The sequence below is a fragment of the Scardinius erythrophthalmus genome (genome assembly GCF_964197995.2).
Source record: "Scardinius erythrophthalmus genome assembly, chromosome: 25".
NCBI classification, from domain to species: Eukaryota; Metazoa; Chordata; class Actinopteri; order Cypriniformes; family Leuciscidae; genus Scardinius; species Scardinius erythrophthalmus.
The window spans coordinates 7,079,811-7,101,161 of record NC_138245.1 but is presented as its reverse complement, the minus strand read 5'-3'; the positions used below and the strand labels follow the sequence as shown (position 1 = coordinate 7,101,161).

The following is a 21,351-nucleotide window of genomic DNA, read 5'->3' as shown; positions in this document are numbered from 1 at the left end:
CACTGTATGCTGGTCTTACAGCACGCTATCAAACCTTTCTCCTCCCCCAGCTCCACCTGTCTAGATCTTCTACAGGATATATGTATGCATATTCAAACAGAAGAAGCATATCTTACATGCTTATAACATCGTGTCTGTGTCTCTAATGGATATCCATTAACCCACTAAAGTTGTCATGATTGAAATTGTTTCAACTGATCTCCATTTTATAATGTAGGTTCAGATTTAATACATTTTAAGTGTGATAAAAAAGACGTGTGATAAAAAAGAGAGAATGATAGTTAATTATTTCTAATTGGTCTAGTTTGCCTACCCAGCCTAAAAACACAAAACAAGCACTACAAATTAATATAATAACACAAATTATGTTTTAAAAATGACAATTCATATTTAATGGTGTGATATACATTGTTTTAAATGTTTGTGATATTTACACAAGTGATGACACTGCAAATACTCTGTGGGTCGGGTGGGCCAAGTAATAAAAAATAACATTCTGATTATTGCAGGTGGGTCAAGGGGTCGATGAGATAAATCATTAATGATGGAAATATTTACTACATTCTCTAAAATGTGAAAATTTTTAAGCTTAATTTTTCGTCAGGCACTAATTTGCAGACTCTCATTAAGCTATGCAGTTGGTGGGTCCACTTGTTTAAGCATTATGTGATATGTAAAGGCTGTGAAGTGCTATGATCATGACACAAGACTCATAAATTAGTCTAAGTCCAGCCTTTGCTTGGGACGCAATTAAGTTTTGGTGTGCATGTTCGGGAAGTTGCAGTGACGGAAATAGCTACCATTTTAGTTTGAAGGGAGTAAAGCCTGTGTTTAGGCTATTAAGGAAATTTAATTTTGCCAAAGAAGAACTTTTGTTATAAATAAATGTTAATTTAAAAGCAGCCTCCTTCAGTGTAATATGTTACTATATCATTACTCTTAACACTGAGAATTAGAATAATTGTAATGTGATGATCGGTTGGGAGTCGGGTGCGGATATTTAAATCAGAGAAAATTCTATGTTTGGGAGGGTGGCATCTCTCAGTGGATGTAAAGAAACTGCATCTTCAAAAACCTTGCTGTGGTGTTTTGAGCACTTCGAAATAGTGAATAATTTTGTAAAACAATTGGTTCAATTGATTCGAAGAAAAAAAAAAAAAGAAGCTTTGTTTATCCCATCACTAAACAGAATAAATGCAGAAAGCATAAGCCCACTAACCGTGAGGATCTTGCTGAAGTCCAGCTGTGAGAGGAAGATCTGTTCTGCCTTCTGCATTACATCTGAGGGCACAGAACACAGCGCCCCCTGGAGTTCAGGGAAAGAATCTCCTTCCTCAGTGGTGAGGTAAAGACCCAAGAGTGAAGCATTACAGACGATATCAGACAGACGCATTCCTCCACCTGCTAATGCAACCTTGTGGACAAAAAAGGGTAAAACAAGAGGTTCATGTATCAATTTACTATAAACATTTATGAAAGTGTTAAAGTTGTATTGTGACATACATCCCAGAGTAATTGGATGTATTGATTATGGAAAAAGAAAAAATTTAGGGCAGGGACCTGATTCTGTTCATTGGTTGTTGATTAGACTTAAGTGGACTAAATGAATGGAGAAGTCCTGCATACATCACCAGAGAAAAGTCTGTTGTTTCTCCGGAAGACATTAAGATATTTTATTAAAAATTAAGAGATCAAAAAAACAAAACAAAAAAAAATCCACAGCATACATTTAGAAAATAGATGGGACAAATTTTTTGACCGACTTTAAAGTCATGATGAAAGGGAAGTAGCGACAGACCTTTTTTTCATGTGACATGCATCCGAGTGAAACGGATTATCCCCCTCAAAAATGTGTGTGTCTGTGTGTGTGTGTGTGGGGGGGGGGGGGCTGCTTGGTTCTATATACTTGTTGATTGGATGGAGGCAGATGGAATGTGAGCTTGCAGTCAATTGTAAGAAAGAGGCAGAGTTTAAGCAGACTAAATGATTGACATCATCAGAGAGTCTGTCGTTTCACCAGTTTGAGCTATGAAATTTGATTAAGAATTATGTGATCAACATTTTTAAAAAAAATAAACCATATAAACAGATGAATTGCGATAAATAACATGCATTTAGAAAAAAGATGGGTGTATTTTAATTTCATTCTGACCTTTAAACATGAAAAATATGTTACTCTGAATAAAATTTGTTAGGGGGCAACATTGTGGTTGCAAATATAAGCTGCTAGTTTTATTTTTCAGATTTTCTCTTTGTATCAGGACAATGAATATCTGTATAAAATAGAGGTTATCCAGTCACATATTTCAGGTAAATACAAAAACAAATAAAAAAACAATGCTTGCACTGTCAAGTTACATTCAGGCCATTAGGCCAGCTCAGAATCTAGGTTTCCAGAGGAGGATTATGAGCACTTCAGAAAGTGGAAAAAAGGTTATTTCTTACCACTTGGAGGTTTAGTCGTGCCCTTAGTAACTGATCAACCGACGCTGAGGAGATGTTGGTGTTTGTCCGCAGGAAGGAGGAGAAGCTTTCATTGGCTTTGAGATACTCTCCAACTGGAAGATCTACAAAGATCAAAGTCCAGTGGGCTTATATTAAAAAGTTTAATTTTGTTAATAATACATTAAAGGGGCATTCCACCCATTTGAACATTGTTTTTTATTTAAAGTGGGTCATATATGTAGTCGAAATGTAAAATGAATTTTGAATTTGGTGCCTTCGTGACCGAGGAAAGACAAAAAATAACTTCAAGGACGCATTTGTATGAAAGACAACAACTCCCACAATGCACCACATTGCACAGCTCCGCAAGCCACTCCAACTAATACAGAAAGCGCATATCTGCCTATAAGAGAAATCACTCTTCCGTCTACAAGGCTAGCTACCACCAGAGCTTGAAATTAATTTCACATTCACACAAAATGTCTAGTTAGTTGGCGAACTCATTAGTGCATTACTCCTTGTTTGTATTTCTTTCGAAAAGGTGAATTATTGCATGGTACCTAGATGTTCAGTCAGAACATATGCGGTGCGAAACTAGGATAGTTCAAAACATAAACGTCCGTGTCCTCGTCTGATTCAGAGATTTCGTCCAGGAGAAATTGTCATCGTTGAAATTCTTTGCCGCAGACGGACTCTATCTCTGTGTTCGTAGTTGCATCTTACAGTCTATGAGTTGCATAGTGAGATCACCGGCGCCACCAGTCCGCCCTAACTCGAGCCAGTCCGGGCTCCTCGTCCGCGGCAGGCAGGTCTTCTGCCTCGGCTGCTCTTCGCTATAATGCGGCTTGTAAAGGTAGCCACAAACACCTGATTCAAGCATCAGACTTCCGAAATCCTCTTCTTCTATATCATATTGAGCACTCTCCTCCGCTATTGTCATAACTTTACATCTGCCTGTTAGCTTAGCTTCAAACAAGATGGAGGATATTGCTTTCAGTTTCAGAGAGTAAAGTCCCACCCACTGATCTGTAATAGGTCTGTAGCGTGAGCGGGTCCCGCCCCCTGGGAAAGATGAGGAACGAGTGTCTGTAGTCTCAACAGAAATCCCCCCCTCTTACACTTCCTCCTACAATGACGCAAAATGACGATTTTTGCGTCATTGTCGGAGGAAGTGTAAGAGGTAAATAACGGATTTCTCCCGTCTCAGGGGAAAATGAGAGAGTGTTGCACGACCATTCAATAGTATGACTGGGTTTCTAACAATGCAAAGCTTAATGCAAATGGGTGGAGTGTCCCTTTAAGGAAAATGGTTTAACCTACTGGCCACATTTTGTTCAGGATTTGCATTGTAAGTGCAAGGCACAGAATGTGTGCTTGCTGTTCTCATTAAAAAAAGAGGATGATGGGAGTTTTTTAAAACAAAAACAACAGCCTTTATTACTGATTATTTCTGCCAGATAAGCGTTCTCAGTTTGGTATCTGAGCACAACCTGAGACATTGTTGACATCTCTAGCTGAGAGTCACATGTAAGATTACTGGGGTCTTTAAACAAGTCATTTCATATGTCTTTGAGAAACAACTGGGATATTGAACATCTTCTACAATGAGACATTTGATCAACATGTCGTACTTGGCCAGGCATCTGGTCTTTCCCCGAGTCTCTGGATTGCCTGCGACAGGTCCTGTAGGCCGGAGAGGGCCGTCCGGTTACCACTGATTGTCAGGACAGTCCTGATATCGACCAAAAGTCGAGAGAGTCTGAAAACGATAAACCTCCATTAATGACCAAAGCCAAAGAAAAGAAAAATCATGATACAGTGTCTGAGATACTGTACAGAAAAGCATCTCACATGGAGTTGTCGAAGTTGCTCACTCGTCCGGGTGTTTCTCCTGAAGTGGGGTGATGAAAACAAGGATTGTTGACATTGCAGATGATGCCCTGAACCCATGCCAGTGTGCCTGCTGAAGGAAGGGCCTTGTTGGGAAAGTGACCTGAAATGGAAAAAAAAAAAAAACAGCAGCATTTAATGTGAATGTGAAACATTCAAAACATAAAGACATTTAAATTAACTAAAATAAACAATTAAAGGGTCATTTCACCCATTTGAACATTGTTTTTTATTTAAAGTGGGTCATATATGTAGTCGAAATGTAAAATAATTTTTGAATTATGGTGCCTTCGTGACCGAGAAAAGACAAAAAATAACTTCAGAACGCATTTGTATGAAAGACAACAACTCCCACAATGCACCACATTGCACAGCTCCGCAAGCCACTCCCACTAATCCAGAAAGCGCATATCTGAGAAATCACTCTTCCGTCTACAAGGCTAGCTACCACCAGAGCTTGAAATTCATTTCACATTCACACAAAATGTCTAGTTAGTTGGCGAACTCATATAGTGCATTACTCCTCGTTTGTATTTCTTTTGAAAAGGTGAATTATTGCATGGTACCTGGATGTTCAGTCAGAACATATGCGGTGCGAAACTAGGATAGTTCACAACACAAACGTCCGTGTCCTCGTCTGATTCAGAGATTTCGTCCAGGAGAAATTGTCATCGTTGAAATTCTTTGCCGCAGACGGACTCTATCTCTGTGTTCATAGCGGTTCGTAGCTGCATAGTGAGATCACCGGCGCCACCAGTCCGCCCTAACCCGAGCCAGTCCGGGCTCCTCGTCCGCGGCAGGCAGGTCTTCTGCCTCGGCTGCTCTTCGCTATAATGCGGCTTGTAAAGGTAGCCACAAACACCTGATTCAAGCATCAGACTTCCGAAATCCTCTTCCTCTAGTCTATATCATATTGAGCACTCTCCTCCGCTATTGTCATAACTGTACATCTGTCTCCACAGCGCCTGTTAGCTTAGCTTCAAACAAGATGGAGGATATTGCTTTCAGTTTCAGAGCGTAAAGTCCCACCCACTGATCTGTAATAGGTCTGTAGCGTGAGCGCGCCCCACCCTGGGAAAGATGAAAAACTAGTGTCTGTAGTCTTAACAGAAATCCCCCCCTCTAACACTTCCTCCTACAATGACGCAAAATGACGATTTTTGCGTCATTGTAGGAGGAAGTGTAAGAGGTAAATAACAGATTTCTCCCGTCTCAGGGGAAAATGAGAGAGTGTTGCACGACCATTCAATAGTATGACTGGGTTTCTAACAATGCAAAGCTTAATGCAAATGGGTGAAGTGTCCCTTTAACTTTTTTTACATTAAAAAAAGTATATTTTCTAATGATGTACACTTAGGCGCTAATTGCATGGCAGGGGAATAAAAAAATGTTAGACAAAAAACTAGACACGTTTTAAAAGAGTGCTACATGTTTAGAATGCTGTGTCATGCACAAGATGCAGAAATGTCGTCCATCTGGTGCACATTTACATAGAAAAACAATGGAAAAGCAGCACAAAAATATGTTCTTTGTAAAAGGCCTCCTACCTATATGTGTACTGTACACTCAGAAGAGATGATTTTATTGGACACCTTTATTTGAACGAATGGATGACAAAAATGCCTGTAAATAGGGTGTGGTTGGTACAATGGTAGAAATATTCTCAAACTTTTGTTTTTGTGTGATGCTGCATCCACACCACTAGGTTTCAGTATATAGTTTAATAAAGTCATTATAAAGTTTAAACTTGGTAATTGTGATCCTATTTTTTTTTTTGCGACTTCTCGATTGAGAAAAAATTTAGAGTAGGACTCGGTTTTGTCCACTAGGAAATGATTGGATCATCCTATCATTGCTAATTGCTACGATTGTTTCCTGGTTGCTGGAGGGAAAGAACTGAAACTCGGCTGGCTATCATTGTCATCAGAGAAGAGACGTTGCGTGTTTTTTTTGTTTTTTTTTTAAATAATGACATGCTTAGATAAATTATTTATAATAAATACTCCAATATTCCAAAACAAATTGTGCATTTTGATTGCATGCTGACTTTAACAAGATGGTAGCTAATTTCCACTTCAGATAAAAAAAAAAACCAATTCCTTATTTTGAAATAAGAAATAAAGTCACAACGCTAACCAGCCACGGCCCGTCTGTATCGACACCAAAATATTCATCCAGACATAGACCTATATAATAAATTGTGAATGTGTTCAGCATTCTATAACACATTTTTTCGAGACTATTTTAAAGTTTAAATATCAAAATTTAGCGCATGGCTTCAGCAGGCATGTTTCATGATACTAAGCGCGGCAGCCGGTCTCGGAGCCCTCCCTAGCTCTACAGCGCCCCACAAATTTCCAATGTAAATCTGTGGTGAAAAATGGAACTGCAGCGCACTCTAATTAAGAATCATTGGGCAGATTTATGGCTGCCCCGCTTATTTTCACGTTACGTAAACCTCGCTCCCAACCAAGATGATATCAGTCTGCTTCAGCTATGTGTATTAGTCTGTATCAGGTCAGTAACTAGTTGGCATGTCTGTTCTTCCTATGTGGAGTAGGCGTAGCGCATCAAATTAATGAAAGTATAAATCCTTTAGTTTAAACATGCTCATCTGAATAGCCTTTATACAGTAGTTCTGTAATAGACATGACTGTTTTCCTCACTGCAATTCCTCCACAACTTGCAATAATCATAAACAACTTTCGGAGGCAATAAATACTACATTAAGGCATTTTTAAGATGGCATTCTATGCATTTGTCGTTGATACTAAAGTCTGTCGAGCGTCACCCTCAGGCAGAATAACGCAAGGACATTTGAATTCTGCCAAAAGTGTGTCTGACGTGTTCAGCAATTAGAATATAAAACTTACAAAATGTTTTTCATAAACTAGCGCTAAGACCCAGAATCTGCCCTAACTAAATTTATGGCCAGGAGCCGCTACTGATGCTAACTATAAAGTCACAATTGTGAGATACACAGTCACATATACCTTCTTTTTTTTTACTCTGAAGTGGAAAAAGGCTTCGATAGGATGGACATTTAAAGGTAAGACTGTCTTGCTAAGTCTGCCTGGTTGGGATGCTTAAGAAGAGCAATGCTAAATAAATAAATATAAAACAAATAAATTTACTTCCATCACCTATAATATCTACCCTTATTAGAGAAATGTGCAACATTCATTTCATTTATTTAAAAAATGTATCACGTCATTGGGACTAAATTTTCTTCAGATGAGCCGTCAGAAAGGTCATGTTATAAACAATGTCACAAGGGCTCAACAATGTCCTGATTTTCAGTGTAGCTAATCAGCTTTGCTTCCCTGCCACCTGCCAAAAGAGGAGGGCAACACTCTCGTTCACAGGACGTCACTTACACTGGCTCTGTTTATATGGCGGGTGTGATTGCCGGACAGCAATTAGGATGAGGAAGAGGAAGAGCGGCCACAGAAGTTCAATAACCAGTTGGACCTGTAAGGAAAGATAAAGACACAAAAAAGATCATGTTTAATGACATTCCTCACTATATACCAACCGAGTGTTTGACAGAGAGTGTAAGTGTTTTGCGGCTGGAGGAGTAAAGACACGTCACCTTGTTTCTCCTGCGGTACGTGAAGTTTTTCCACAGCAGCAGATAGAGCTGCGTTCCAATGGCCATGATGGACGGCACAGAACTACGCAACCATGGTAACAGAGGAAACCTACAACAAAAAAATGGTTCTATTCTTCCACCGTGCAAATACATTGACGTATACTTGGCTTAACTTCACACTCGAAGCCAAGAAGCCTTTCAATTCAGTAAGGAGACTTCTTCTTTGGAAGACAAACAGAGATGATATGCAAGATTTTCACTCCATACAATTAAAGTTAATGGTGACCAGGGGCTGTAAATCTCAAAAAACACCACTGTAAAAGTATCATAACTATATTCCAAGTCTTCTGAATCAAAACAATAGTTTTAATTGCAGCTCTAAAATCTCATATTCAAATTGGAGCTTCTTGGTTACAACAAAATGTTAATTTGGGGGTGAACAAACCCCTTTAAATGAATGGATGAGTTGTTGAAAATTAAAAAGACATGATCTCTTCAGCTTTGACTGTAAATTCCTTTTCTTGAAATCCTCATTATACTAATTGGCTTAACAGAACCAAGACAAATAAATCTCCTCTAGAGTGGGAACAGAAAAATACAGCTTGTGTAAGACAAAGATGATGTTAATGTAATGACTGAAATTATTAAGGGCTGCTTTTGTTAACAAAACATTAAAAAATTGTCTACACTGCTGATTTCAAATCCTTAAATATCTACAGAACTATAGATTGTTTATTGTAACTGACATAATTATCTTCACACTCTTTATGGATACACACACTAAACAACATATTTTTGAAAAATATATTATAGGCCTATTTAAAAAATAAGGCCTAATTTGATCAGTATATTCTACATATTTTCATTAAAAATCATTTAGTTAGTTTTCCCTTGTATTCTATTACGCAATATGTACTTCAGGATAAAATAATTTGACATTAATATTTAATGAACCGATCATTGCAGGTCATATCATTTCGAATCATTCACAGTACCGTAGCTTTAACTTTCGCTATTGATGTCTATAAACAACACATTATTCACGGGTAGAATGCTGTTACCTTTCGTCGTATACAAAACTTCATTTGCCTCATGAATTTAGCTGGTCTGCTGCAGTCTTTCTGCAGTCCGTGGCCGTGCGCGCTGCCGGTGTTACAAGATCACTTTGAGGAAGCACCAACATGGGCGGGGCTTCCATTCAAAACATTGAAACCACATTGAGCTTGTAACCAATCGATAGCGCTGCATTCAGCATATGTAGCCAATCATTTGCTTTGTGTTCATTTAGCACCCGCCCATTTAGACTTTACATAAGCCCTGCGCAATTTCCGGCACTTGTACAGTGAGCCTGTCTGGAAACGTAATTATTGTTATATTTTTATATATCTTAAAATTCTGCATATATCCTGTAAGGATTGTCGATATCTTGAAAAATAAAGATATTATATAATAAAGTAGTTAAAACAATGAATATAGAAAATAAGATTTATTTGTTAATAGTAGTTAACTACATCAGTTACCATGGACTAAGAATGAACAATTCTTCTACAGCATTTATTAATCTTAGTTAATGTTAATTTCAACATTTACTAAAACATTCAAATAAAAAAGATGTAATTGTTAACATTATTATATGTTAATACACAGTGAGCTAACATGAACAATGGACAGTTGGATTTTTATAAACTAATGTTAACAAAGATGAATAAGTACTGAAACAAATGTATTGCTCGTTGTTTGTTAATACATTAACTAATGTTAACAAATGAGACCTTATTGTAAAGTCAAGTGTTACCAAAATATAAGATATACCTTAGAACAGTACTATACCTTTTTTTCTCTTTAAACAGTTAAACACACAAATCAAGAAAGCATGTCTTTATGTATCTTTAATAAACATCCGATACAGCGGTTATTAAAACATACCTCTCTGTATATAGCTAAAAACAACCCTGGCATAATCAAGGTCCGTTCATTTTTACAGGCACTAAGTCATGAGCTCTGTAAAGAGCATGTAAACCACTGAACATCAAATCCGTAATGAGATATTGCAGAAGTGCTGGAAGCTTGAGATGGAAGGCTCAAGATTATTTAAGATTCATTTTAAATGTGTGGATTCTAATGCATAGTCATTCAAAAACAAGGCTTGTCTTCAGGCACATTGGCTTAGCAGCAAGAGCAAAAACAAATGTACACATAATAATCAGCTCTAAAACAGCTTTAAAATATAGGTCCATGATCTTTGTAACATTTTACACTGTTCAGCTTTAATGCATCTGCTAAAGGGCAGAGTTTAAATAAAATAACTTCTCTACACTTCAGTCAAGTGTTCAGTGGTAAATCTGCATGTGACGAGAAAACCTGCGGGGATCCTCCTCCTAAAGGAACACGGGCTGATCTAGGCCAGTCAGGAGACGGTAGGTTGATGTTGGCATAGTCTTCAGATGAATCTGTTACAAATTAGATAAAAGTTTATTACTAATGAAAATTTATCCCGTCTATTTTTTAAATGCAAGTTAAGCTCTTATTGTGAACGATTCATCCACGTAATCATAAAGTCCTAACTGGATCATCTGGGTGAAACTGTCTGGTGTCGCAGAACATATGCAGACCTTCTCCAATCATTTAGTCAGCTAAAAACCAGCTCATGTTCATCTGTCTCCATTTTTGTGTGTCCACATCTCAAAATCGAATCAATAACAGATCCATTCAACCAAGTTCATGCCCTACATTTATTTTTCGATAATCTGTACGTCACAACCATTTAATTGTGAAAAAGTAAATTGCAATTTAATAACCAGAAAAAAAGCTATACTGGTGAACGTTTTTGACTCAATTTTTGTTTTATGTAGTCTGAACTGCAATAAAATACACTAAACCAGATCCAAACCACATCCATATTTGGTTTGAAATCTGCTTTAAGACAGAGTTTTGGAATGTGTTGAAATCTGAATGATCAGATCCTGATTTCTAAAAGTATTTTATTTCATTCTTGCTGTAGTAAAAAGTGCGCAATATTGTTTAAAGTGAAATACACTCCTCATACCTCTCCAACAGCACTGGACAGGATGTGGATGATCTTCTCGTGAGGTGTAGCAACGACACTCTGTCCGTTGATCTCAATGATTCGATGACCGACTCGAATGCCACCCCGCTCAGCTATTCCTCCTCGCATTAAACTGCAAATCTATTGCAGAAGTCATGTTAACAGAAACAGAATGTCATATACTCAACACAGCTTCACCAACATAGTGGTCGTTAACAGTTGCTTACAATCCCGTCCTCCACGCTGAAGCCCAGCTGATACTTGGGGTCTGGACGCTTAATGATCGCCATTGTGACAGGTGGACAGTGAACGATGCTGAGCTTTATCATCGACAGGGTCTTTAAATCCTGCCGTAAACGAAAAATCAATATTTTGGCACGAGATGCAGAGTGTTTTAATTGTTGTGGAACGCTTCATTTCTGGTTGGTCTTACTCGTATGATACTTTGGCAGGTGGCGATGGGGAGGCCCACCAGACTGGTGCCATTAACGGACATGATGCGATCCCCAATGCTCAGCTCGCCGGACCGTTCTGCAGGGCCGCCGTGAAGCAGGTTGGCTACCACCACTGTCGGCAAGATAGAGCCCCAGCCAGACTCGACAATTGCAACGCCTAATATCTCTCCTGTCTTTTTTGATATGCACACCTAAAAATAAAAAGAGGGGAATGGGTTTTACTTATGCTATCTAGCTAGGTATGGGCTATATGACCAAAATCTTTCCTTACGATATGAGTACTTTTATTTCATGATAACGATATATCCCGTTTTTTTATAATGAAATTTCATCATTTTGGTCACCAATTTCAATAATATACCAGCCAAACTAACATAAGTATAAAAAAAAAAAACAAAAAAAAAAAAACATACTGCCCGTCTTTCATGAAGATACTAGGGGTGGAACGGTACACAGAAGTCACGGTTCGGTTCATACCTCGGTTCAGAAATCACGGTTCGGTACGAGTTCGGTACAATGGAGGGAAAAGCAAAACAAAAATGCAGAAGGCTTGTGCATGTCTCATTTTTTAAATAAGTTTTATTAATAAAGTAAAGGCATTGAACCAGTTTATTTGTAGTGCACTGACAATAGTTTTATATAATTAGTTTATTAATTAAATTAATAAAAAGACCTTGAGATATGTTTGGTAATTGTACCTGAATGAATTGAAAATTAATCTCTCTCTCTCTCTCTGTGTGTGTGTGTGTGTGTGTGTGTGTGTGTGTGTGTGTGTGTGTGTGTGTGTGTGTGTGTGTGTGTGTGTGTGTGTGTGTGTGTGTGTGTGTGTGTGTGTGTGTGTGTGTGTGTGTGTGTGTGTGTGTGTGTGTGTGTGTGTGTGTGTGTGTGTGTGTGTAAATTTATGCACCGAACCGTGACGCCCGTACCGTTTCAGTTCAGTACGAATACATACACCCTTCCACCCCTAGAAGATACTCACAAAGATAAGCATTTTGAAAAATAAGTGTGAATTTGCCCGTTCAAGCACAAGATGGAAAAAAGTCTTTAAGATAAATTAAGATAATTATTATCTTTCGCTGCTTATTGTGCTTGAAAAAAAAAAAAAAAAAAATCACGTTTTTAAAGTTCAAGGTTTAAAACCGCATTAAAATAATACGATTTTGTGCAATGTCACGTGAGCGTAACCACAATAGAGACTGTTATCCAAAATCTCTACTAGTTGACAAATTTCTACCAGTGTAGTGTCCCACCCCTATATATCTTGCCATATTAAAGTAAAAAATAATAAAAAAAAGTTTTCAAAGCAACTGCTTTCAGCACAGATCCACATAGACAAGGCAAGACATCCTCACCTCCCTGATGTTTTCAGAGCGAGAAAAGTGAACCAGGTCTCCGTTATAAAGTTCCTGAGTACCGAGGTAATCGCTGTACTCGCCTGGCCTCAGATCACTAGCTTTAATTCCGTTAGTGTACAGAAACTGCTGGTATGCAACGCCAAAAGCCTGACCAATGGCCTGTGCAATGGTCTGAGCCTAAAGAAGACACACACAAGGAGTAAGGAATCATGAAAGTTAGATCAAATTAAAATCTCAAAAGACATCTTTACACGTAAATGCATAATGAAAACCCTACAATAATGACAATGACATTGTCATTGAATGTAACATTTTTACCAACTCTTTGTCCAGGTGGACATCACACAAAAATATGTGCAACATTTAAGAGTGACTTCCAACATGTGAAATCAAACCTCTTCAAATGATTCAAATCGCAGCAGCAGGTCTTGTCTTCAATGAGCCCAAGAGAGCCCACGTGTCACCTCTGTTTATCTCAGCACTGGCTTCCGGTTGCGGCTCGCATTAAGTTCAAGACATTGGTGCTTGCCTACAGAACAGCCACGGGCTCTGGACTAAATATTTGACTCACATCATCTGAAGAAAAGACATGGCAAATCATCCAGCACTTCTTCGGTGGTGCTGCAGAGGTAGCCGCGGAGTCAGCTGATTTGCGAATGGCTGGCTTCCTGCGGGCCATCAAAACTACAATGTTCCCAATATCTGCGATGTATGAAATCATCTGCAGAGCATGGTCCATCATGGCCTCCTGGAAGCAAGAGAGAAATCAGCCACACATCAGAGAAGACATCACTCAAAGAACATAAGATGGACTGTCAAGTATGTCTTTTGCCTAACCTGTGTGTCAGCACTCAATACTTTGATTCTCTGTGTGGAAATGAACAGATCCACCTCTGTCATAGGCTGAGACTCTCCTTCAGGTGCCTAGATATTATAAATGCACATATATGTTGTATTAACCATGTTAATAGTCAAACTAGATTTTTTGATGGAAGTGCGAGTAGCGGTTGTCTGTGTAAAACCCCAATGAAAGGGTGTTGTGGGCGGTTCCTTACTGATCTAAGTTAAACTGCCACTAATATATTCATTAGGTTGAAAATGTAAAAAAAAAAAAAAAAAAAACATCAGTAATGTTTTGCAATGTCTTGTATGCCATTGTTTTTCAGCAGAAGTGTTTAAGTTTTTACTGCCGTCTTGAAGTTCCCGTTTAATTATAGTAACTGTATAATTTTCAGCTATTGTTGCAGAATTTCCTTTTATAAAAAACTTAGCATTTGATGAAAAAAATGTATGTAAAATTTATAAATAATAAAATTTTAACATAAATTCATAATTTTAAATTCCTATCAGTGGCCTGCAGAATCAATCTTTATCGTTGAGTCCTGTTGTGATACTTGCTTTAGCAAACAGAACTTGAACATTAAAGTTAAAATTGCTTTTATAAATAAATGATATTCTTTAACCTTGATCCGATCCATAGCTTCCTGTGCTTGGGCCATCCGGGCGTTAGTGGAGGGATTTTTCTCAGACTGTAATTGTGTAGAACCAAGATATTTAGCTCCAAAGATCACCCCATCCAGGAGGTCTTCAGGGTCACATGGTCCAGGCACTTAGAACAACAACAAAATGACATTATTTACCATCTACATCACAAGAGCTCTGAAAATAAATACAAAATACTAAAGTCTCATACCATTCTTGTAAGCTGGCTGTGTCTCAGCTTCCTGTTAAAAGACAAAAGAAAAGAAAATAAGCATCTAAACTGATGATTCCAATGCTGTATTCAGTCAGAATTCAACTTTGCATTAAAAATGCCACCAAAAGCTCAATTTCCAACTTATGTGGAAATCCAAAACTCAAACCCAAGATATGGGTATTTGATGTCATACATCACGTTGAAGTTCTTAGATTACATGATGACAAAATCTGATCGGGTGCCTAAGCATATGGAGGTAAATGCACAAAGGTAATTGGCCTTTTTTTATTATACAATTTTTACTATTGCTTGCAATGCTTATAATGTTATAGAATTGCGAGTTCATACATAAATGAGACTGACATATTTTATGCCAGTGCAAGTTGCTTTCAGTTAAAACAGCTCAAACATGCATTTTAGTATTTATAAGAGATATAAACTTAAAACTGCAAGACAAAAAGGCTGAATTTTGTTCTGTAAACATGCAATTCTGAGAAATAAAGTTTGAATTATGAGATGTTCATTTAAAATAGCCAGATAAACACAGAATTGCTATAAATAAAGTCAAAAATATATAGTCGCAATTACCTTCATTTTTTATTCTATGGCAGAAACTGACTTCTATAGAAACAGCCGTGTAAAATGCTTTAAATGAGCTTTTCTGTCAAGCAATGGAACACCTTTATGCTCAAAAGTATGAGATTTTAAAGGGATAGTTCACCCAAAAGTGAAAATTACTCAAGTCACCCTAAAGTTGCTGAGTTTTTTTTTCCCTCTGTTGAACACAAAAGATGATATTTTAAAGAATGCTGGTAACCAGACAGTTGACGGTAGCCATTGACTTTCATAGTAGGAAAAAAATACTATGGAAGTCAATGGGAGCCGTCAACGGTCTCAATACCAACAGTTTTTTTTTCCAACAGAAGACAGAATCTCATGCAGGGTTGGAACAACATGAGGGTGAGTAAATGATTTTGGGTGAACTATCCCTCTAAGTAAGACTATCCCACATCTACCTTAAAATGGAACACAGCCTAACTACATACAATTAAAAAAAGAGTACTAAAAAGTCACCATATCATTGTTTGGGGAGACGGACTGATGCGCGGTGCAGTCTTCAGACGCCGCCCACTGATGCTCCTCTGTGATTCCTGAGACCAACAGCTCATCCTGCAGGTGTCTGTGCCAAGCATCCTCGCTGTGAGATATGGAGATCATCTCATCTGCATCACTGCTCTGCCTTCTGAGACCTGACTGATGTTCAGGGGTCACCAGGGGTGTGTGAACGAACAGCGACCCAGTTCTGGGTTCCTCAGGCTCCGGGTCCTCTAGCAGCTGCAGCAGATCTTTCTGATACTCATGGGAAAAGAGCAAAGCTTCAGGGATGTTCCTGTCAGCATCGGCACATGCTGATCGGACACTAAACTCAAGCCCTTGGGAGGAAGCTGCTGCCTCCGCTGAAGTGTGCAAATTATGCAGAGTGCCGTGATTGGCCGGGTCATCAGGGGTGCAGTGGGTGGGACTATCGAAAGGAGTTGATGGATGAAAAAGATGCAGTTGAGTGAGAAGACTTTGAATGTGCGAGTGTTCAATATCGTGTTTCATACTTTTTTCTTCGTTTGTCCCTTTCCTCATATCTTGATTCCACAATTTTTCATCTCTGTCCTCTGCATAATTCTCTTTTCTTTCCCGTTGCTCATCCTGTTTTTGAAAAACACTAATTTCAGGCTTGTTATCACACATTTCTTGAAACAAAAGCTCTTCGGTTTTGTCAGAAGCTTCGCTGAAGTCTTGAGCTCCGCAATCACTTGCCGCAGACATTGTGTCTTCATTCAACTCTGTGTTGAAGAATCCAGGAGCCTCAAAATCTCCTATCGAACAGCTTTCTACAACCAAACCGGCCTCACTGGAGGAGTCGGACCTCCAGTCCAATGGTGGGGGCTCGATTGGGTTATAGGAATCCAGATCCTCCAACTCAGGGCTCTGTAGATTTTCACTGAGCAAATTTGTGGATTCAGGAGGGTTAGTTGAGTAATCAGAACCATCAGGAGCCCAATATGCATCCGGTGCTGAAGCTTCAGTTTGAGACTTGGATGAATCAGAAGCAAGTTGGGAACTCTGTTCCAGCTCCAAATCTCCATTGTAAAGAAAACCATCTGCCATTGCTACTACTAGTAACTCTTAGCCTCTAATAACCCTTAAAAATCATTAATTTTTCCAGAAGAGCCTCGATCCATGTAAAACAACCTAGATAACAGATTAAGTGCAAGATTAAAACTGGTGAGTTTGAAACATACCCAAACTGTACCAGTCAAGGTTTTTATCATACATAGTATTTCCACGTTTTATAATAATAGTTCGTCATCAAAAGCATGAAAAAAGCAAATGGAAGTATGGAGGTATTCTATAGTGCCCAAGTATCAAGGTAGTCACTGCATCATTGTACAATCACAGTACTTTTTGGTAAGGTAAATCACAGCGTTTTCTATAAAGTGCATTGTGTAATACACACACACATCAGCTGGGTTGACTTTGTGTACGTGGATGGATCAAAGTGCATGACACTATTTATACAAAGCATGCAAATCTCATTTCTGATGATATAAACACACATATGAGAATTAACTGTAAATTAACTTAAATTAACGACTTACCTTTCATCTAGATCCCCAATAATAATCACTAAACATCACGCAAATCCTGTCCAGTCGCTTAAATGGCTGGAGCTTGGAGCCGGTCAAAAGGATGTCGTGTTTCAGTAACACATCCTTACAAACCGACGGGATTCATTTTGTTTAGAAAGAAAAACCTTTATTCGGTTAACACTGTGTTATTGTGCAGCTTCTCAAAAACTTAACCTAGTTGAGAACATCTCCACTGCGCATGCGCATACGAACAAGACACGACTAATCAATCCATCGTGTCATCAAATAAGGTATACAGAATATTCCATTCAAAACTTTTAAGACTTTTAAAAATGTTACTGTTAAATGAAAGGATTCTTCACATTTTACAGAGTCATTGAAAAAATAGTAATTTATTTCGCAATTATACCGGAAGCATTTTCACATTATTTGTATTAAACATTTTCACAAATACATTCATCCATCTACAACTGAATATGACATTGTTTTTTAACTATTCACCAGAGTAGAAGTTAACGGAATTTCAAAATACAGACTTATCAGTGAGTCTGTATAAATTGCACATTGTTAAACATAATTATCAATAATTAAATAATACATTGCAAATAGTACCAGCCACATATGTGTGTGTAATGCTTTAGGTACACGCTCCTTGATCACTGGAGCTCATCTGTAGAAGACCTATCAGAGACGAGGCCGTTCCCATCAGTCCCACCAACCATGGAGGAAACAGTCCAGCCCACAGAAATCCAGGCGACATCCAATGAACGGCATTGCTGAGATCTGCCAAACTGCTCAGGATACTGAACACTTCCCCTCTGATCTGCCTCCGGAGCGCAGCTTTCTGAGAAAGTGCTTCCTCCCTGGTAATCAGACACAATGAGCCATTCTGTGTTTATGCAATAGGCAGTGAATATGGGAACATTAACATGCAGAGCTAAACTTCAACACCAACCTGCTGTCAGCTGAACCTGACCATTGACACTTCTGCACTTTTCTCTTCAGAATCTGGATGGATCTAATGGATCTAAAAACAAAGATTTTTGCTATTTACCAAAGACAAACGCATATTAATGTAAAGTCTGTAACCACTAGTGAAAATGCGTGGTTTGCATTTAAAGAAAAATAATACAACACTTCCTCACTAAATCAATTTTTGTAATGTTTTTATTTTAAGGTGTCCTTGTTACAGAGTAATATTAAAATTTAAGTACAGAGTAATATTAATTAACAAAATGTACTTACTATAGAGTAGGTTTTAGTTTAGGGTTAGTTGCTTGTAATTATCCATAATTTACTGTTATTACTCTGATTTTCATATCAGTTTACTCTTATTACTGATATGAACAATTAACTTGTAACAAGGACAAGTCTCTTCTGCTCTCTTAGAATGCATTAATTGATCAAACTTCTAGTAAAAACAATAATATACTGTGAAATGTTATTACAATTTAATATATATATATATATATAGATCTTCTACAATGAGCAATATATATATTTAATTTTTAGATTTTACATTATTTAAAAAAAATACAAATCATTTTTATTTTTTATTTAAAAATAATTTTTTTAACTGTAAATAATTTTATTTCAAGTAACGAAAATGTTTTTTATTGGTTTTAGTTTCAGTTAACCATCACCATAAGTTAACCAGTTAACTTATTTACAAACTGCTTGTCGCCTACAACATAGGAGGCAAAGGATACAGGGTTAGTAATTCTATAACATTTTGATTTTTTTGATTTTGTCATAACTTAGGCTATATAAAAAATTTCAACCTAAAACTTGATTTCCAAGTTTAAATTAAGTTTTAGGATCTGAATTGTCATTTGTATCCTTACTTCTTACGAATTATGTTGTACTGATACTGTAACTGAGTGTGAATTGCGATACTGAAAAATGAACAGAATTTGTTGCGTAATGTGTCAGACCGCCTTCCATTTTGTATGTTTGTGGGATTAATGTGTTTTACTATTTTGTGAATTGTATGTTGTAAGTTAATGAAATGAACTGTATGTTTTATTGAGTATTTTTGCACATTTGACAATCTTTGGTGATTTTTAAATGAAACATTTAAAATTAAATCAGAAAAATGTTGCAGATTTTTTTAATTAACTTAATTAACTTTAATTTATTTTTCTTGCAGGATTAACAAATATATGCTTTTGAAACCTGAAATGTCCCCAAACACTCAGTCAGTCAGTGTATGTGTGTAGTGTGTGTGTGTGTGTGTGTGTGTGTGTGTGTGTGTGTGTGTGTGTGTGTGTGTGTGTGTGTGTGTGTGTGTGTGTGTGTGTGTGTGAATCATCTCCAAATATAACAAAAGGGGAAATGAAACTAGACAGATGTCTAAATATAATGACTTTGAGTAACAAAGCTTCTAAAAAAATAAAATAACATCACGGATCCCTGCACCCTGAGTCCGTAGAGCGCAGTAATTTCATCCTTTCGGATCTTCTCAGGTTTAAATGAAAAAATGTTCAATGTGTTCTGGACCCTACACACTTTACCTGAGTATGTTGAGGATGAGTGACATGCCCCAGAGGCCCGTGCTCAGCACCCACCACTTGTCCGATTTGGTTTTGATGAGCTCTGCATCTGCGGCCCAGGCGATATGCTCGCAGGGGTAATACAACTGATCAGCTATATTATTCAGAATTGACATCCAGCGCACCAAAGCGTCCTCCTCCTGGGAAAAAAAGGCCATTAAGTCAGAATTTCCTTCAAAACTCCAATGTTTCAATTAAACAGAGCCATCCTGTGTCCTCACCGAGGCTCCTAGCCCATAGCTTGTGGAGTACGCCAACATGGACAGGTCATCAAAGAGCCTCAGTGTGGTTCTGCAGTGACTCAACTGAGCGGAGAACAGCAGGAGACTCTTCCCCAGTGAAGACTGGGAGTTCTTTCCAGCTAAAACTCCACCTACCAGCTGAGAGCCATAGCAGAGGGTCCTTATCTAGACCCAGAGGAAATAAATGATAATAAAATTGCAATGCAAATCCTGCACTGATATCATCACATATGATGTCACCAATCAGCATGTAAGCATGTATGGATAACTGGGAATGACTAATGTGTCAATTCCTTGTATTTAGTGCATTTCTAACTAGATTTACAAAGAGTAAGCACTGTAAATTCGTCCAACACAAGATTCTTTAACCACATTTGCCCCTATAAAATCTCTTAAACATATAAATAATGATGAGAATAAAAAAAAATTAAGGGTTTATGATGTATCTTACAGTTTATAATTTTATTTTATATTTTACTCATTCGTTTGTTTTTTTAATCAGTTGTCATATATAGGATATATATATATATATATAGTGTAAATACAAACTTACCACTTTATCTCTTCCTCTGTATGACTCTAACACATTAATGAAGGACTCGACTGAACTCTGCATGATTCGTCTGATTAATTCTCATCTGCAGACACGCAATCATGCGGAGACAACTCTGTACATTTCTCAGACGAAAGATGCGATGTGGTACATCCATTAATAACTTTTCAGAATGTAAGCAACATTTAAGGAGGGGTTGCTTTTTAAACGAATTTAAAATTCATCCTTTTGGCCGCAGTCTGGCATAAGGTGGACTTCGTACAGGAAATGATTTATATTGTTCAACTTCAGTGTTCACGTCAGACCAAAGCAATCAAGAGCCGATTTAACTTGTGTCGGAAAATTACGTCATGGGCATTTTTTTAATACAGTGGAAAACGTACAAAATATTTGTATATTTAAGAATATGTGAAATAAAAAATTAAAAAATTAAAAACAATAACAAAAGTCAATATTTAGTACAGTTATTGCCTATATGTATATGAATAAATAAATGTTTGGGCCTTTACATACAGTGATATGTGACAGTTTTTATGAGTTTGTTGTTTTGTGTTTTCATATTTGAAAGGAATTAGAAAATCAGAATTAGAAAATGTAATATATTTGTTTTATATTAAAAATGTTTTGTCTTGTGCATGTAAAACTTTGTCAAAACAATTAAAATATTAACAATATAATTTTGTTCTTCAGAAAAATATGAAGAACAAAAAAAAAATCTAATTAAAAAATGTGCTGATGTGTTGGTGAAGAAAACACTTGGCATTGCATTGCAAGAAGAAGAAGAAGAAGAAGAAGAAGAAAGAGCATCATTATTGTAATAGTTACACAGTGACACAGTACAGTTACACGTTTACAAGTGAATAATGAACCACCAATAAAT

The 21,351-nt window shown here is 37.4% G+C and overlaps 3 protein-coding genes across 3 annotated transcripts in view; all 3 read right to left on the bottom strand.

The window, feature by feature from the left end:
- abca7 (ATP-binding cassette, sub-family A (ABC1), member 7) overlaps positions 1 to 9,114 on the bottom strand; it is a 39,136-nt gene extending 30,022 nt beyond the window's left edge. The window contains exons 1-7 of the mRNA XM_081357890.1: positions 8,989 to 9,114; positions 7,928 to 8,036; positions 7,713 to 7,806; positions 4,297 to 4,438; positions 4,077 to 4,204; positions 2,446 to 2,567; positions 1,220 to 1,414 (exon numbers count right to left, since the gene is read on the bottom strand). Of these exons, the coding sequence (XP_081214016.1) occupies positions 1,220 to 1,414; positions 2,446 to 2,567; positions 4,077 to 4,204; positions 4,297 to 4,438; positions 7,713 to 7,806; positions 7,928 to 7,993 (747 nt within the window). The 5' untranslated portion in view covers positions 7,994 to 8,036; positions 8,989 to 9,114. The remainder of the gene's footprint in view (positions 1 to 1,219; positions 1,415 to 2,445; positions 2,568 to 4,076; positions 4,205 to 4,296; positions 4,439 to 7,712; positions 7,807 to 7,927; positions 8,037 to 8,988) is intronic.
- A 687-nt stretch (positions 9,115 to 9,801) lies between these two features.
- LOC308685549 (amyloid-beta A4 precursor protein-binding family A member 1) lies at positions 9,802 to 17,407 on the bottom strand. The gene is made up of 11 exons (XM_081357401.1): positions 17,134 to 17,407; positions 15,554 to 16,726; positions 14,477 to 14,507; positions 14,247 to 14,392; positions 13,621 to 13,707; positions 13,355 to 13,531; positions 12,781 to 12,960; positions 11,407 to 11,619; positions 11,201 to 11,320; positions 10,974 to 11,114; positions 9,802 to 10,377 (listed from the first exon to the last, which is right to left on the bottom strand). The coding sequence occupies exons 2-11, from the start codon at positions 16,640 to 16,642 to the stop codon at positions 10,306 to 10,308; spliced, it is 2,256 nt and encodes a 751-aa protein (XP_081213527.1). The 5' UTR covers positions 16,643 to 16,726; positions 17,134 to 17,407; the 3' UTR covers positions 9,802 to 10,305.
- Positions 17,277 to 20,772, bottom strand: pex11g (peroxisomal biogenesis factor 11 gamma). The gene is made up of 5 exons (XM_081357402.1): positions 20,472 to 20,772; positions 19,898 to 20,083; positions 19,638 to 19,816; positions 18,080 to 18,151; positions 17,277 to 17,987 (listed from the first exon to the last, which is right to left on the bottom strand). Exons 1-5 carry the CDS (start codon positions 20,532 to 20,534, stop codon positions 17,762 to 17,764), a joined length of 726 nt encoding a protein of 241 aa, XP_081213528.1. The 5' UTR covers positions 20,535 to 20,772; the 3' UTR covers positions 17,277 to 17,761.
- Between the last annotated feature and the right edge of the window lie 579 nt (positions 20,773 to 21,351).